This window comes from Balaenoptera physalus (assembly GCF_965194825.1).
Source record: "Balaenoptera physalus genome assembly, chromosome: 19".
Lineage (NCBI taxonomy): Eukaryota > Metazoa > Chordata > Mammalia > Artiodactyla > Balaenopteridae > Balaenoptera > Balaenoptera physalus.
The window spans coordinates 57,845,328-57,862,382 of record NC_138900.1 but is presented as its reverse complement, the minus strand read 5'-3'; the positions used below and the strand labels follow the sequence as shown (position 1 = coordinate 57,862,382).

The following is a 17,055-nucleotide window of genomic DNA, read 5'->3' as shown; positions in this document are numbered from 1 at the left end:
TGGAATCAGCTAAAACCCATCAGAGCAGCTCGGGGAATGGGCAGAGACAGAGAGAGAGAGCGATCCGGACTGTGCTTACCTCTGCCAGGGCAGCCCTGTCTCCTCCAACAGCCTGTCTTTCCCGATTGTAAATGATTTCACTGCTGATTGTTATTGGGAGATGATTCCACACTTGTGGGTCTTCTCCCTTCACATGTTCTGCCACTTAATTTGTTTCATTTTGCCTGGTTACTTGTCATCACTTTGGGAATTGAGCACAATGTCTTGGTCAGATGGACTTGAGTTCAAGTCCTAGCTCTGTCTCTTGTAAGCTGTGATCAAGTTAGCTAATCTTTCTGAGTCTCAATTCCCGCCACCCCCCCCCCCATAAAATGGAGACAATAATATCTAGATTGTAATGTACTTACGAGAATTGAACAGACATCAATAATCTGTCATATTGCCTGACATATAGTAGGCACGTAGTATGACTGTGTGTGTGTGTGTGTGTGTGTGTGTATTAGTCAGGGTTCTCCAGAGAAGCACAACCAATAGGATGTGTATATCTTCCTTCCTTCCTTCCTTCCCTCCTTCTTTTTCTTTCATCATATATCTAATCTATCTAATTATCTAATCTATCATCTATCAATCCAATCTATCCTCTATCTATCTATCTATCTATCTATCTATCTATCTATCTATCTATCTATCTATCTATCTATCTATCTATCTTTCTACCTACTATCAAGAGATTTATTTTAAGGAGATGGCTCATGCAACTGTGGAAGCTTGATAAATCAAAACCTGCAGGGTAAGCTGGCAGGCTGGAAACCCAGGAAGACTTGCACTTCTGGTCCAAAGGCAGTCCTGCTGGCAGAATTCCTTCTTACTTGGGGGAAGTCAGCCTTTGTTCTATGCAGGTCTTCAACTGACTGGATGACGTCCACTCCCATCATGGAAAGTCATCTGCTTTAGTCAAAGGCCGTCACTTTAAATTGTTAATCTCACCCAATAAACACCTTCACGGAAACATCCTGGATAATGTTTGACCAAATATCTGGGCACCATAGCCCAGCCCATCACAGCATGTACGTATTTAAAATTGGGACCTGTATGGCTCCTTACATGCATCAAATAATTATTTGCATCAGATAATTATAGGTGGCCTAGACTTCCTAAGAACTTTTGAGTAGTCACTGGCTTTCCGTGGAAAAAAATTTCAGTAACTTTGGCCAGTCATTCCAGACCCCACATTTTGGATCTTTCAAAATTTATTCCACTGTGGTTGTCCATGCCAAATCTTGAGTTAAGCAAAACTCCTCTCTCCAGCTGACCTGAAGCAAATCTTTTGGAGGAAAAAAAAAAAAAAAAACCAACCAGAAAAATGAACATGTCTAGGCAGAGATAGACGCTGAAGAGAAAGTAAATCCATTCACTCTTTCCTCAGAGACATGTGATCACTCTGGAACTGTAAACTCTTCATTTTGGCTTTATTGGCATCGTGCCATGGCTTTGATGGCGAGACCACAAAGCTTTGTCAGTTCCTTGAGGTCTACAGGACTTCTCAGAGTGGATAGTGGGCTGTCTGTGCTATTACCACTCTAACCACATGAAGCATATTTTCCAGTCATGGTGGTCTTTGGACCCCCTTGAAATGGACCTTTTACATGTATAAGGATGGGCTCAGTCGAAAGGACTCTTGCACCTTCAGATAAAGTCACTAACATTGCAAACCTATGGTGCAAGCCTGCGTGGCTCATGGGTCTTATTTTCTTCTATAACTTGCCTCTTGGCTTTTGAGACATTAATCTTGGCTTCCTCACTTGTCTGTCTCAGATTATGGCATCTCTTGGTGTCACTAAATTATGTAAGTCTTTGACCACACCCTTGAGCTGCCTCCATAAAGGAATATGTTTAAGGGAATGCTGTGCTTCCCTGGCCCTCCCCTACTTACGGTTTTTCACTCTCTTCTTGATGCCAGCAACCATCTTGGAAGATCAAACTGATATGGAATGAGATAGGGCAAGTTAGATAGACAGCTCCTTAGACATTTTAGGTTGTTTTTAGACAGTTATTCCAGATTGACCACATGTCTATGGATTCCTTTGTGTAGGAGTTTTCCTAGAGAGACCCACATCCCAAACGTTTTTCTGGGGTAGCCAGTGTTTCTACTTTTTCAGCTTTTTCCATCTCTGTTTTTAGCATACACGTGAAGGGAAGGCTTTCTCTCTCATCGCCACACGGCCTCTCATATGTCTGGGCCATTTTCCTAAATTGCCACTGTCTTTCCTACAGGGCTACCTAAAAAACTCTTACTCATCCCACCAAGTTTAGGTCAGATGGATGGAAGGAGCCATGGAGATCTCAGAGGTATCCCAAAGTTTTAGTGCCAACTTTACCACCAACTTGCTGTGTGACATAGATCAATTTGCTTGCTTTCTCTGGTTTTTCTCATATGTCAAAATGAAGGTGCCTTTCGGTTGATAAGCAAGTCCTTACCTATTCAAATAATCTGCATTTTCAGGATGCTGCTAGGTTCCTATAGGGCAGGTAGCTTCCAAGCAAAGATTCATCCCTTTTTTTTTTTTTTTACTTGTTCAGTAAGTTTATTACTGTCTTTATCTGAAAAATCTTCATAGAAGTTGTGGTTTGGTTTATTAACTCTCAGCAACCCGTTCCTGAGCTCTAAGGAAGCTTGTCTTCTTCTGAGCTACCCGATCTTTCTTCTGGGCAAGTGACATTTTGGGACGGTTCCACCTCTTCTTTTTAACTTCTTCCTTAGGCTTCTTCTCATACACTGGATTCTCTCGTATTGCAGCATGAGCTTTCTTATACATCTCCTCCATCATGTCTGGAGTTACGTTTTTCTTTATGTATTGAGAGAGTTGTTTTTGTAAATATCGTCATCTTCTTCAATCAGGTAACGCATATAATCTGCAATGTTCTGCCCCATGATGTGCTTTTGGTGTCCCTCAGCATTGAATTCTTTGCTTTCTGAATCATAACCAGGGAACCGTTTGGTACTGTGAGGGATAGACAAGTCTCCATCGACAGCTCCCTTCAGGGCCCCCAAAACTTCATTCCCAGTAGTACTCCTGGCAAGCCCTGCATCCAGGTAACAGGTGAAGGCACCAGCTTGACCATCAATGCTTTCCACATTGTATTCATCTCCAGCCACCTCGACTTGGCCTTCATAAATTTCGTCCATACCAAACCTATTAAGAAGCCTGTGTGCCAGCAGCAGGCCAGTACAATAGGCTTCAGCATAATTTGTCCGGCCAACCTTCACGCCATACTTCGGGAGTTCGTGAGCACAAGCTGCACAGACTATCATATCTCCTTCTATACGGGCGTAAGCGATCTGACACATGTTATCTCTATTAGTTACACGAACTATCGTTCTGTATTTGGGTGTGTTGTACTTATTTTTATCTTGGATTACCACTCGTTTCCAAGCATAGTAGTCAGTTTTGCCCTCTCGCCGTCTTCTAAATTTCACTTGGTATCTCTTGAAGTAGGCCTTATTCTTGACAACTTTAACAAACCCCATCCTGTAGAACAGAGGCCCTAGCCGCCACTGAGCTGCAGAACCAGCACGGCTCCGGGGAGGAAAAAAATAGATTCGTCACTTTTGTATGGTCTCGGCATCCATCAACAAGCCCAGGTCATGCTGTTATACCAGCTGCGACTCAGGCAAAAGTCTAGCTCTTTCAATGATGTTTATTGCCTGATTCACTGGGATGAGAAAAAGAAACATTAAACTCTCAGAAATCCTTCTCTCTGGAATTCACATATCCTGTGAAGGCAGCTTAGCAGTATGGTCAGGACCATATATACCTTGGTGACACCAATAGACACCATCATCTGAGAGATACAAGTGGGAAAACCAAAATCAGTGGATCAAAAGCCGAGAGGCAAGGCACGGAAAGTAAGTCTTGAGACTCATATACATCCAATATTGGGAAAGGCGTAAGGTCAGTGGCTTCACTCTGGATCAGAGACATCTTTTCCCAGTGGACATATTACACTTACTTGATTCCCGTCTGTGATGTTCAGCTCACTACGTGCCGAGGCAGTCCCTGCGACTGTTGGAACACTGCGAAGGAATGATGGTCAAATTCTACCAGAGCTGGAGCCCACATTGTTTGAGAACAGAAACAGCTGTGATCTTAGATATTTGTATGTCCACCAGTTAGGAGTGTGTGTTCTGCATCCAGTTGCCATGAGCATAATACTGAGTAAGCCACATGCTAACCACATGGCTTTGTGCAAAACACTGAACCTCTCTTAACCTCAGTTTTCTCACCTGCAAGATGGGGGTGATTATGGTACCAGACTTGGAGTATAGTTATGAGGTTTAAATGAGATGATAAATACACATTGCATAGCACAATGATTAGCATAAACAAATCACATTTACTGAACACTTACTGTGTCTTGTAGCACGTCAACTGCCATCTAGAGGCTCTCCATTTTCCTCTCTTCAGCAGATTAGGACAAACTCCAAAACATGTAGCCACCAAATACATGAATGTCATGAAAAGGGGATTGAGTTTGGAACCAGAGTAGTTCCAAGTCTCAGCTCTGCCTCTTGCATTGGCTGGTTTGCCTTGCCTTTCCTTAGTCACTCTGGGTATCAGTTTACCTGTAAAGGAGAAGTTGTTACTAGGTCAACATCACCCATGTTGTAACAATCTTAAACAGCTCGATCCCTTGAACATTCCAAACAGAATAAATTGTTTGAACAACATTAAATCTAAGCAGTGAAATAATTTAAAAATCTTTCTAAGTGTTTGTGTGCATTTTCCCCTGGGATAATCTGATCTGTACCTTCCCATTTTCCACGCTCTCCACAATATTCATGCACCCCGAATTTAAATCCCTGTCCTAGAAGCTCTCTAAGTTTTCTTTTCCAGCCTAGAATTGTTCACACATTATGCTCATGAAGAATAACCAATGGAAGTTATTATTCAAAAATTATTGTAGACACTTATTCATCTGTTAAAAAAATTAGAAGAAAATTACATGGAGGGGAACAGTGGTATAATATTTCATATGCTCTTTTGGTAGTTTATTTAAAAATAAGTGAAAGTCAACATGCAGTGGAATAAAAGCATGGTGGATCGCGACTGATATTCATCATCTTACAAAACTTGTGATGCACTGAACTACGGTGGCTTCATATTATCCACCCCACAAGGAATTGAAAGATCACTAAGCCCACAAAAATTCCATTTGTCCATAGCGTCTGCCCTCACTTTTCCTTCTTCTCCACCCATTCATCAATGGCTGCATCTTTTCCTCTTTATCAGGTTCTGCTTCACAGCATGGCCCATCTCAGACTGGATAAGGAAAGGAGGCTTGCAAATATCTGAACAACAGGCTCCGTGAGCTGGAGGACTTCTTACCTCCAGTCCCCTAAAGGCTGCATCTTTGCCCCACATTTCCTTGGCTTCCACCCCCCAAAGGCAGCAAAAGGAAACAATAGCTATCAGCCCCACCAAACTGTGTCTTTCTGAGATGCAGCTGAATAATCAATTACCGGGTGAGTGTATCTGAATTTCCCTGGCTGCCTTCCACATGCCTTCCAAACTTCAAAGTCTCCAGGAGCAGGTCTGCAGGGCCCTCCTCCCAGACGTTCTCACCATCCTGTCACTCATCCCGAACCTCTGAGGCAGCTCCTGCCCTCACCAGCCACACTTCGCTTCATCCATCCTTTCCACAAGGTGTCTGGAAAGAAAGACATTGTTCCCATGAAAAAAGGACCAGTTGGTAAGGAGAGACATTGCAGACAGCAACATTTGGCAAATTCGTGGCTCAGGGCAAGGACCAGAAGCTATGAAACAGACACTTTAAACAAGTTTTCTTTTCATTTTGGTACATTAAGTGGCTATATTACAATAAAGCAAATAGATCCAAACTGTGAAGACCTTCTGTGAGAAAGCAGAACCCTGAATGCCCTCCTGTTTCCATGTGCCCAGAACACACACGGTTAGAAAGGGCAGGGCATCTGTGCTTCTGGTTGTTTGCAGAGTTTACTGTAAGAAAAGTCAGAATATCAAGCGATTGAACAGAGGCATCTTGCCAACTGTGAGAGCAAGCTGGGAAACAGTTTAAGGAACAAAAAAATTCTTGTCTGTGAAGATGTCCAGTTTTTCTGAGTGTTGGTGTGGATATTTATGTCACTTTGGGGAAAATGATGCCACAGACGGAATGCCTGATAGGAGGGTGGTTGGCAGGCAGATCAGACAGCAGGTTGTAATGGTTCAGTTGAAAAACAAATATTGTTTATGTAACAGGTCGCACACCCAGGCCAAAAGAGCCCTGTTAAGACAACATTTTCTAAGACATACGACTTAACGGTTTTTGCGTTTTTTTGCTTGGCCAAAGCTGAGGATTCAGACAGACCTGTGTTGAGCAAGTTGGGTTAACAATTCTCAAAATCAGCCAGCTCTAGAGGCGGAGCCAGACTCTAGTGTTCTCATCTGTAAAATGGGAGCTACACTTGTTCCCTTCACAGAGGTCTGTGGTGGAGACAAAATGAAATAATTACCAGCTGCCTGATAGTGAGGTTTTGTTTGTTTATTCTGGGCTCCTAGGAAAAGTGATAAAGTCCACCAAATAACAATGTGTGTTTCAAAAAATCTTTGAAGAGAATCTTTAACCTGAGAAGGTATGATAACAGCAAAAAGATTGTAACTAAGCCCAGTACATAGTTATTGAATTCCCACCATATGTGAGGCACTGGGGACTGAGATTTCTTGCTATTTCATGCATTTGAAACATAGGAAGTAGATTATTTGTTGCCTGGGTTGAAACAGTGGAGGGAAAAATGGGGAGTGATTGCTAATGGATATGGGGTTTCTTTGGGGGTGACAAAAATACTCTAAATGGTAATGGTTGCATAATCCTCCAAATATGGTTAAATACACTGAGTTGTACACTTTCAGTGGGTGAGTCGTATGGTATGTGAAGTATATCTCAATAAAGCTGTTAAAAGCAATGTAGAGAAACAGTATAAAACTAAAAGAAAAAAGAAAACAAAAGAAACAAGAACACAAAACAAACATAAACAAGTCTTGGGCAGGAATATACCAAATTGACCTTGTTCCTGTCCTCCTGGAGCTTGAAGTCTTGAAGAGCAGCCACACGTCTGCTAGTTGGCCAAATAAATAGGGGGTTGGATAAAGGATAAATGGGTGTAAATCAACTATGTTTCAATAAAATAAATTTTTAAAAAAAGAATAAATGGGAATAGGGCCATGATTCTACTCTGTCTACTGGAAATCACCCCACAATGAACATGTTCTTCTTTTTCATTTGAGCAGTGGTCCTCCCTGAGGTCAGAGACTATACTTAATAGTAGAGTTCCTCACAGCCAAGTTTGGCCCTGGGACTCAGTTCTGGCCAACAGGATGTGAAGAGACCATGTGGACACTTTTCAAGTCACATCCCTTAGAGCAAGCTCTGCTTCCTTTTCTACTCTCCCCATGGATGGGAAACCACCTTCAGCCTTGTGAACTTTGTAGCTGGTAGAACATCAAGACAGAGGCCTGAACTGCTTACTGCTCTAGATGGCCTTACTGTCTTCTTGCGTCGTTTGCAATGAGAAATCTGCTTACATCCTTATCTTGGTTTTACTGTCCATAGCATGGCTCTTTTTCTCTGACTGCTTTTAAGATTTTCTGTCTACCACTGATTTAAGCAGACTTTATTTATGATTTTAAGCAGGTTTTGATTGTGATGTGCCTTTGTCTAGTTCTCATGTCTCTTGTGCTAGGGAAACATTGGCTTTCTCAGATCTATAGGGATATAGCTTTCATTAAGTTTGGGAAAAAACACAACTGGCCATGATTGCTTCAAATATCTTCTTCCCCCATCTATCCTCTTTTTTTTTTTTTACAGAATACAATCACAAATCTATTAGGTTACTTGAAATTGTCCTTCAGTTCACACTGATAATCTTTTCTTTCTCTAATTCTTTTGTTTTTTTCTCTCTGAGTTTTATTTTGAAGTTTCTATTGCTAGAGTTCCATGATCACTAATCTTTTCTTCTATGATGTCTGATCTGGAGTCAATCTCAGCCAGTGTATTTTTCATCTTATACACCATAGATGATTTCATCTCTAGAAGTTCAACGTGGGCTATAAAAATATATATATATGAAGCAAGACCTTCTTGAGTACTCTCCCTGATGCCCCATGAAATATGAATTCTCACTGGGGAAAAAGACAATATTCCTGGCCCTGTGTAAGTATCAGGCAATGTTCCCTTTAATGCTTTTGGTTGGTTCTTTGCCTTATTTGGGATAGTTTCCTTACAGGCATATAATGATTGTGAATATGCAAGAAGGACCGTCTGCTGATCTTTGGGGTTCTTGCTAAGTGCAGCTCTCTCCTCTCCAAAACTCTGCCTTGTATATGCTAGTCATGGTGGTCTGCACGCTCTAGCTGCCTTGATCTCCCTGGAAACTCAGCTCAATCATCCAACTCAAAGAGTTCAAGGTTTCACCTGGGATCCCCCTTGTCAGAAACAAGCTGGGGCAATCGTAGCGCTAGCTTCGTTTCTCTCCCTCTTCTCAGGGATCACTCTCTTTTGTCACTTGGTGTACAATGCCTTGAAAATAATTTTTCCATGCATTTTGTCTCATTTTGTTTGTTGGTTTGTTTCAAGTGGGTGGGTACATCTTGTTAATCCATCTTGTCTGGAACAGAAAATATGCTTTCCAGCATCTTATCTAGTCTTATCAATGAGCCTTTGGAATAGCTAACCCCACCCCCATTTACCAGAAGAAGATGAGTTTCAGACAGGTAACGTAAGTTCCCTAAGCTTACACAGCTTGTGATCCATAGGGCCCAGATTTCATCCCAGATCTGTCTCTTGGAAATAGTTGTTTATACAATTTCATGTGCTCTGCGTTCCCGTCACTTAAAACGCTCTGCGGTGGTAAGAGAGGGGTTAGGCTTGAAAATAGGCTACAAAATACTGTTTGGAACCCTGTAGGCCAGTTCCCTGCTCCTTTAGGGCGTGAAAATTAAGTCAGGGTGGAAATTTGAACGCATGGTTCAGACACAGGGACTACACAAGTGACAGTCATTTCTTCCTTTCTCATAGCAAACAGTCTTCTAGCTCAGTGGGTCTCAAAGTTGAAAACAAACAAATGAACTCTTGACTGGGGAGGATACACAAAGTTCTGAGTTATGAAGAATGATAAAATTGAGAAAATAAAGAAAAGATTGAAAATTAATAAACTTAATTCCTTGCCCGAGATTCTGGCATGTGCCCCCAGTGAGAACCATCAACACGTAGAAATAAATTCTTCCAAGTGGAGAATTTCATACTCTGAGTGAAAGTATACAATTAGTTTTTACTTTCAGCACCCTCTTTTCTTCCATGGATATGCTCACCTCCACTCACTGTGGGTCAGCTGAGACCTGGTTGGCCGTATAATGCAGACCCAGCCAACCATTAGAACCACTTTTCTCTGACTGTGGCAATTGGCTTAGTCCCATGCCCCAAGCTGAGTCATTCCAAGTTCTTCCCTAGGACTTCGTTCATCTAGGGCTGAAAGAAAAGGGGTTTTGTCTTTGGGGAGACAGAATTAGAAGGCATGAATCAGAATTATCTGGGAGCCATCTCCTAAACCATGCAAAGAAAGCTTGTGTGCAGTAGGAGTGAATCTGATGAGACACAAGAGAAACACAACCAAGAATTAGAGTACAGTGAGGATGGGGGCAAGACGTCAGAAAAATGTAGGTCATCAGAGTTTAATCATTCATGATCTCCACATCCCATAGCGCTGCAGCCAGTACTTGGACTTCCCAGTTACATGATCTGATAAATCCTATCTTTTTAAATCGGTTTGAGTTGGGTTTCTGTTACTTACAACCAAGAGAGTCCTGGTGAATAAAGAGGAAGTAATTTACCCAATGTCAAGCTTCTGAATTAGTAGGGGGGCTGGAATGAGAATTCTACTCATTCTATTTCAAATATATCAGGCAAGAGAGAGAAGTCAGGACCCTGTTTCTTTACATCACGGTGAGCAAAGGCTGCCGCATGCACAAAAACTACTGACAGTTTTTATTATTATTGACATGTGCGTGTCAGAACCATAAAAGCTTAGTGTCAGGCCCATCCTAAGGGTATTATATGACCGTTCCGCAACCTGTGAGGAAGATCTTGTTATGGTCTCCCTTTTGAAGGTGAGGAAATGAAGGTTTGAGGAGGTTAAGTGCCTCAAATCCAGAACTGGTTAGTGTCAGAGCCAGGATTCTCAAATGAAGGCAGCCTGACTTCCACGCCATGCTCTTGACGGCTGTGCTATCTTGTCCCTGAGCCTGTGTATCAAAATCCTTCTGCTTGAGTATCAGGTGACATCAGGAAATGATCTTTGACCAGTCTCTGACAGCATAGTATGAATTTTCGTTCTATATCAGGCGCTTTCCTCCAGATTTCTCCCTGAAGGATGAAAGAGCAAGAGGAAGCCACACATCAGAGCAGAGGAGGAGAGAGGCATAGGATTGCTCCCCCTCTTATAAAGCTGTCTTCTCACAGTTCTTTATGCAAATGATTCTTCATCTGATGCTTGCTACATTTAAGAGAGTGCTGGTCAAGATTGCTGAGAGTGAATTCTGGTACACAAGGGAATACCCTTAACACACCTTTCCAAAAAGCTGTATGATCCCATCTCAGGTGCCGTTCTAGCAGAATTTAGATGCCGTTCCTGCTGATCTAGTGAATTGGAAACAGATCGATGTGCTTTTCCTTCAGTGACACCAAAGCACTTATTTTACAAAATCCTCAGTTGTCCTGATCACCATATGAGAAAAGACGAGCCCAAAGGGAAAACACTGAGGCTGGCGCCATCTTTGCAATGTTCTGTATCTGAATATATACACAACATCCATGAGTCAATAATATGCATGTCACTCGAAGTGGACCAATGCCTGTTTGGACAAGTGAGACCAGGAAATTATTTTCCTTATGGCCATTTTTCATTTGAAATTGTTGTTGCTGTTGTTGTGAAAAAGTTAAGTCAGCTTTTAACCATCAGTGAGGCCAGATCTAAAGAAAATGACACAGATGCCTCTGGCATTCACTGCAGTGGCTTTTGGCTTTATCAGCAGTAGGGTTTAGACAAGTCCTGCTGGGACAACCGAGGAGAACTCGGTAGGCGCTGCATGCTTAGACAGGGTGGGGCTGGGAAGCAGTCACAGAAGGCCCACCCTGGGTCTGGGCTATGGGAACGATAAACACAGAGTAGGCTCCCATGTCCTAGGGAGGAAGAGAGCGTCATCAAGCTCTTTGGAAGAACGGAACTGCAGGGTCTCCTGTGGCTTTGCTGTCACCTCATCCCCGAGTTCATCGTCACACGTGTCTTTCTCAAACACCAGATGGTCTCTGCCTCAGAGCTGGCAAGCTGAGGCTGCTCTTCTCCCAGTTGGCCAGTACCTACAGGCTAGAGTTCACGGGAGGAAAGTGGATTTGGAACTGAGCAGAGTGGCATACTGCCCCAAACCTGCTTGGGTAGCTTTACTCAGCAGATGGTGAACAGGGAGCCATGAGTCTCGTACTGGCCCTGCTGCTACTGCCCCTGTAAATCTGGGCAAATTCAGTGACCTCCCTGAGCCCCAGGAGTCGCATCTAAAAATGAGTGGGTACAGCCTGAAGAAACCTTTGAGATTCTCTAATGAAAACAAGCCATGATTCTAAGAGGGAAAGGACCGTCCAAGAGACCACTGTCCTTTTGCGTGTAGAATCTTCCGGAGATTCAAAATTCCCCATGTTTGTTCTCTACCCTCGGGTTGGAAGTAAAGGGACGGAAAGTAGATGAGAGGGAAGCATCAGAATCCCTCAGGACATATTCAAAGGACCCTGCGTACTAATGTTTCCTTAATATTTGTCTTTAAACCAATTCACTCTTTTTTTCCACAATAAAAGTACTTAAAAAGTAATCCTTATATCATTTGCCATAATAAGAATTGTTAAACACTGTATTATTTTCATTGTATTTTTTTTTCAATCACCTTCTCATGAGACACTGTTGCCAGCCAAAGGTTCTAGCCCCAGGCTTGTTCTTTCTTTAATGCTTGCTAATCTCTCTTTTTAATGGAGAGGTATTAAAAACCTCCTAGTTCCAGGCCAAAATATTTCCCCCTGATGTAACCGGCAAGTGAGAAAGTGAGTCCCTTTTCAATTCTGTTCAGTTCTTGAGATTTCACCGTTACTGTGTTTGTGCACTTCCGAAAATCATCTCCAGAACTATCAGTGGCACGTGGTAAGCATTTTCTGCCCTCGGGAGTGGGGAATGCAGGCTCTCCCAGGCCTAACCAGAAGTCCAGTTAAACAGTTTAATCCTTGGTAGGGTGAAATCAGTCCTGGCCATGAGAGGGATTTCCTTGCAAAGGGCAGGATGCTGTACTTTTATCACTGTTTGCTTTGGTGCAAATTTTTTTTTTTTAAAGAGATTGGAGTTTATTTATTTATTTATTTATTTATTTATGGCTGTGTTGGGTCTTCGTTTCTGTGCGAGGGCTTTCTCTAGTTGCGGCAAGCGGGGGCCACTCTTCATCGTGGTGCGCGGGCCTCTCACTATCGTGGCCTCTCTTGCTGGGAGCACAGGCTCCAGACGCGCAGGCTCAGTAGTTGTGGCTCACGGGCCCAGTTGCTCCGCGGCGTGTGGGATCTTCCCAGACCAGGGCTCGAACCTGTGTCCCCTGCATTGGCAGGCGGATTCTCAACCACTGCGCCACCAGGGAAGCCCTGGTGCAAATTTTATGCAGGTCTTCCATAAATATTAATTATTCTCAGACAATACCTGTCCTGCCCAGTACTTGCTGGAGAGCAGCAACACAGAAGCCTCAGCAACTAGGACCAGGATTTGGACAAGCCACATCCCTCTAAACCGTTTTGGCAAGTCGTCAAGCGTCTTGAGAACTGGTGAAGTTTATATTCTTACACACCGACTGAAATCAGGCTCTTCCTAATCACACAAAACATCCATGAGAAAGTCCACACAGGTCGAAATGTGACACACAGCACTAAGACTTAAAGGCAAAGAGGTTTGATCGAAAAATCCCTGTTTTTCTTTCTAAACAGTACATCTTAATATCGGAGTGTGTTGACGAGCACTGCTAACTGCGTGGATACGGCAGGAAATGCTGCTGACGAGTGGTGAACTGCAGGTGAACAGGGACACGGGGATCTGGGTCTCAGGACCGGGGCTGCTTCCAGACCAGGGGCTGTCCAGCAGATCACAGAGGCTGAGGTTGCATGATGAGACATCAGGGTCCTGGTCACGGGGCTCTGTCATCCTCTGCGTGTCACACAGGTTTTCCATTTTCTTTATCAGGGAGGATGTCGTAGTGGTGGTGGAAGGATCACTCAGTGAACCGCCTGAACTCGGGAGCTGTTCAACTCCATCATCTCATTTAAACCTTATCGCGATCAAATTATGTAGATCTGGTGATTCCACTTTTACATTAAAGGCTGAAGCTCAAAGAAGTCAAGACGCCTACAGTGACAGAGTAAGTTATGAGGGGGGGCCCAGTCCTCAGAGTCAGGCTTGCTCCGTTGTGTTTCCTGAAATCTTCAGCCCCTATTTGCCTCTATGATTGAATCTGCCTTTCCCATCCCCCCGGAAGCCCTTCATCCTCTGCCATGGGTGCTTTGGTTCTGTGGAAGCTCCAACTGGAGCATTTACAGTACAGAAATGTTATGTTTCAAAGACACTTATATCCTTCTTACACACACACACACACACACACACACACACACACACACACACACACAATCTATTTGGAGGAAAGAGTTTACTAGGGTTCCTTAATGGAACTTTGAATAAATTATATGGGACATTTTTCTACCCATAGTAACTCAGAGAGATACATGCCATTTTGAAGAAGATTTAGAGCTAAAAAACAAAACAAAACAACAACTAAAAAAACAAAACACAACTATATCTTTGCTAGAGAATACCTACTGAAGACAGAAAAAGAAAGCTTACTCTAATTTGACGATTTAATGAGGGAGTTTGATGTTACATATGAAGTTCAATTGCTATAATTTGTCATGATGCCCTAGAAGAGTTAGGCGATTCTGGCTACATTTACTATTTCTGCCATTTAATAAGTTTTTATTGAGCACCTACTGTGTGCCACACACTGTACCAGGGATACAGGTGTGAATGAGCATTAGGGAAAAAATACGAGCTGTGATGGGAGTCTTTCACAGGGAGCTTAACCTTGTTTGCAACTAGAAAGAAGACATGATTTTTAAGCTTGCTTCCAAGGAAGAATATACGCAGTGTCAGAAGTTCCCAACTTAACAAAAATTGTATCAGTATACCGCCAAACTCATTTAGAAATAGAATTCAAGTAGGAAAAAAAGCTTCTTAAATATAGCATCAATTATGTCAACCATTTGATAATAGACGTCTAATCTGGGAGAAGATTAAGGGTGTTGCCATAAATCTTTATTCGCTTGTTTCCTTTTTAGTGGTAAAATATTGTAACAAAATTTTGCCCTTTTAACCATTAAGTGTACAGTGGCATTAATTACATTCACAATGTTGTGCTACCATGACCACTATTTCTAAAACTTTTCCATCACCCCAAACAGAAACTCTGTTATAATTAAGCAGTAACTTGTTTTTTCTTCCCCTATCCCCTAGAACCTCTGAATCTATTTTCTTTCTCTATGAATTTGTCTATTCTAAATAGTTCATGTAAGTGGAATCATACAATATCTGTCCTTTTGTGTCTGGCTATTTCACTTAGCATAATGTTTTCAAGGTTTATCCACATTGTAGCACGTGTCAGAACTTCATGCCTTTTGATGGCTGCATAATATTCCATTCTATGGATCTACCACTTTTGTTTATCTGTTAATCTGTTGACAGACACGGGTTGTTTTCACCTTTTGGCTATTGTGAATAATGCTGCAGTGAGCACTGGCATACAAGTATCTGTTTTGAGTCTGTTTTCAATTCTTTTGAATTGTCTTTTCAATTCTTTTTGGAATTGCTGGATCTTAAGTCTATGTTTAGCTTTTGGGAAACCACCACCATTTTCCACAGCAGCCTCAGTATTTTACAGTCCCATCAGCGACGTACGCGGGTTCCAATTTCCCTACACCTTCACTAACACATATTATTTTCCATTTTTTGATTATAGCCATTGTAGTAGACATGAAGCGATATCTTTGTTTTTGATGTGTGTTTCCCTAACAACTATACTGAGCATCTTTCCATGTGCGTATTGGCCATCTGTATATCTTCTTTTGAGAAATCTCTATTCATGTATTTTGCCCATTGTTTAATTGGGCTGTTAGTCTTTTTGTTGTTGAGTTTTAGGTGTTCTTTATATATATATTTTAATATATAATATATACTGTAATATATTATATTATATATTTTAATATATATTTGGATATTAAATCTTTATCAGATATACGATCTGCACATTTCCCCCACATTTTGCAGACTGTCTTCTCACTTTCTTAAGAATGTCCTTTGGTGCATGAAAGTTCTTAATTTTGATGACGTTCCATTTATCTATTTGTTGGTCGTGTTGCACATCTTTCTAGAGTCTGTATTAGTTTGCTAGGACTGCTGTAACAAAGCACTTCTGGCTTTTTGTTTTGCCATAACAGAAACACCTTCGGTTTCCTTTGAGAGCTCTCTCTTTGGCTTGCAGATAGCTGCCCTCTTGCTGCCTCTTTACCTGTTTTCTTCTCTGCACACACACATCCCTGGTATCTCTGTGTGTCCAAATTTCCTCTTCTTATAAAGACACCAGTCATATTGAATAAGGGTCCACCTATACAACCTCACTTAGCCTCCATTACCACTTTACGGATTCTATCTCTAAACAGGGTCACATTTTGAGGTACCACCAATCCATCCCATAAGAGAGTCATATCTATGAATCCATTGTCAAATCCCATTCGTTGAATTTTGCTTTCAACAAATACTTATTGACTGCATAGCCTATGGCAGAGAATGTGCCAGGAACTACATACATAAGACAGAAAGACTCCTGCCCACATGAAGCTCACTTTCTTGTTAAAGGAGACAGAAAATAAATAAATAAATAAATAACATTTGACATTTTAATAAACATTTTTATCACGGACTTGTAACAAGTCCTGCGATTAAAAATAAAATAAATATTAAAAAAATTTAAATTAAATGCCAGAATATAATAGGACAGAGAGTGACTGAGGGAGAGAGAGGGTACTTAAACTGAATGATCAGGGAAGCCCCCTCTGAGGAGTTGATATTTCAACTGGCACCTGAATGATTAGAAAGGACCTGTTATTGAAAGACCTAGGAGAAAATTCAATCTTAACTGCATTGAAAACCACACTCTTAAATCCAGACCACTTGCTCATAGTAGCAGAGGCAAGATTTGCACCCGCGTCTCCCAACTTACTTTTGAAACAAATTGTATTGTGCAATTCAAGATTAATCAGTCAAGTTTGAACGACTCAGTAGTTTATCACTAGTGGGAGAAAAGGTAAAGGGTAAAAAGGGATGTGATTTCTATTTATTTATGTATCAAACTTAAAGAATCTTTGGCAGCCGTGAGAGTGTAATCAAATGACATATTAACTTGACCAGTATTTTGACAAGCTGCCCTGGAATGTAGGTTCCCAGAATTACTTAAAATCAATAAACAACATTCCTTGCTGGGGAAGGTGGCAGGCACCCTGATCAGCTCTCCTGGAAAGGAAATTCCAGGCTGGCCGAGGGCTGGCCACATTAGGATTTCTGGGTGGCCAAGGAGAAACAAGAAGATGCAAACGCATGGTCTTTGGTGAACTCGCTGATGCATATCAAAATGACAAATTGACTCTTATAGTCCCCAGTGCCTGATGGCAAAACACAGTGGGAGCTCACTGTACAAGTCACACTGAACTCTTGCAGGATTGCGAGGAACCCAGCCAGCTCTCAGAGTCCTTCTGGACCCCAGACCAAACTCCTCCTCGGGAAAGCACCGCCCAAAGAAAATCTGCCCCAACACACTGTCTTTTCTCAGAACACAACTCCCAGATCATTGCATTTCCCAGCACACT

The 17,055-nt window shown here is 42.0% G+C and overlaps 1 protein-coding gene and 1 pseudogene across 2 annotated transcripts in view; one reads left to right on the top strand and one right to left on the bottom strand.

Moving 5' to 3' along the window:
- The window catches only part of ADAMTS18 (ADAM metallopeptidase with thrombospondin type 1 motif 18), a 425,082-nt gene that overhangs the window by 229,672 nt on the left and 178,355 nt on the right, over positions 1 to 17,055 (top strand). Inside the window, exon 6 of the mRNA XM_082438969.1 lies at positions 13,078 to 13,505. Coding sequence (XP_082295095.1) covers positions 13,137 to 13,505 — 369 coding nt within the window. The 5' untranslated portion in view covers positions 13,078 to 13,136. The remainder of the gene's footprint in view (positions 1 to 13,077; positions 13,506 to 17,055) is intronic.
- On the bottom strand, positions 2,051 to 3,614 carry LOC309649297 (large ribosomal subunit protein uL18 pseudogene; annotated as a pseudogene). Its single transcript has one exon. The product of its transcript is annotated as a large ribosomal subunit protein uL18 pseudogene (transcript).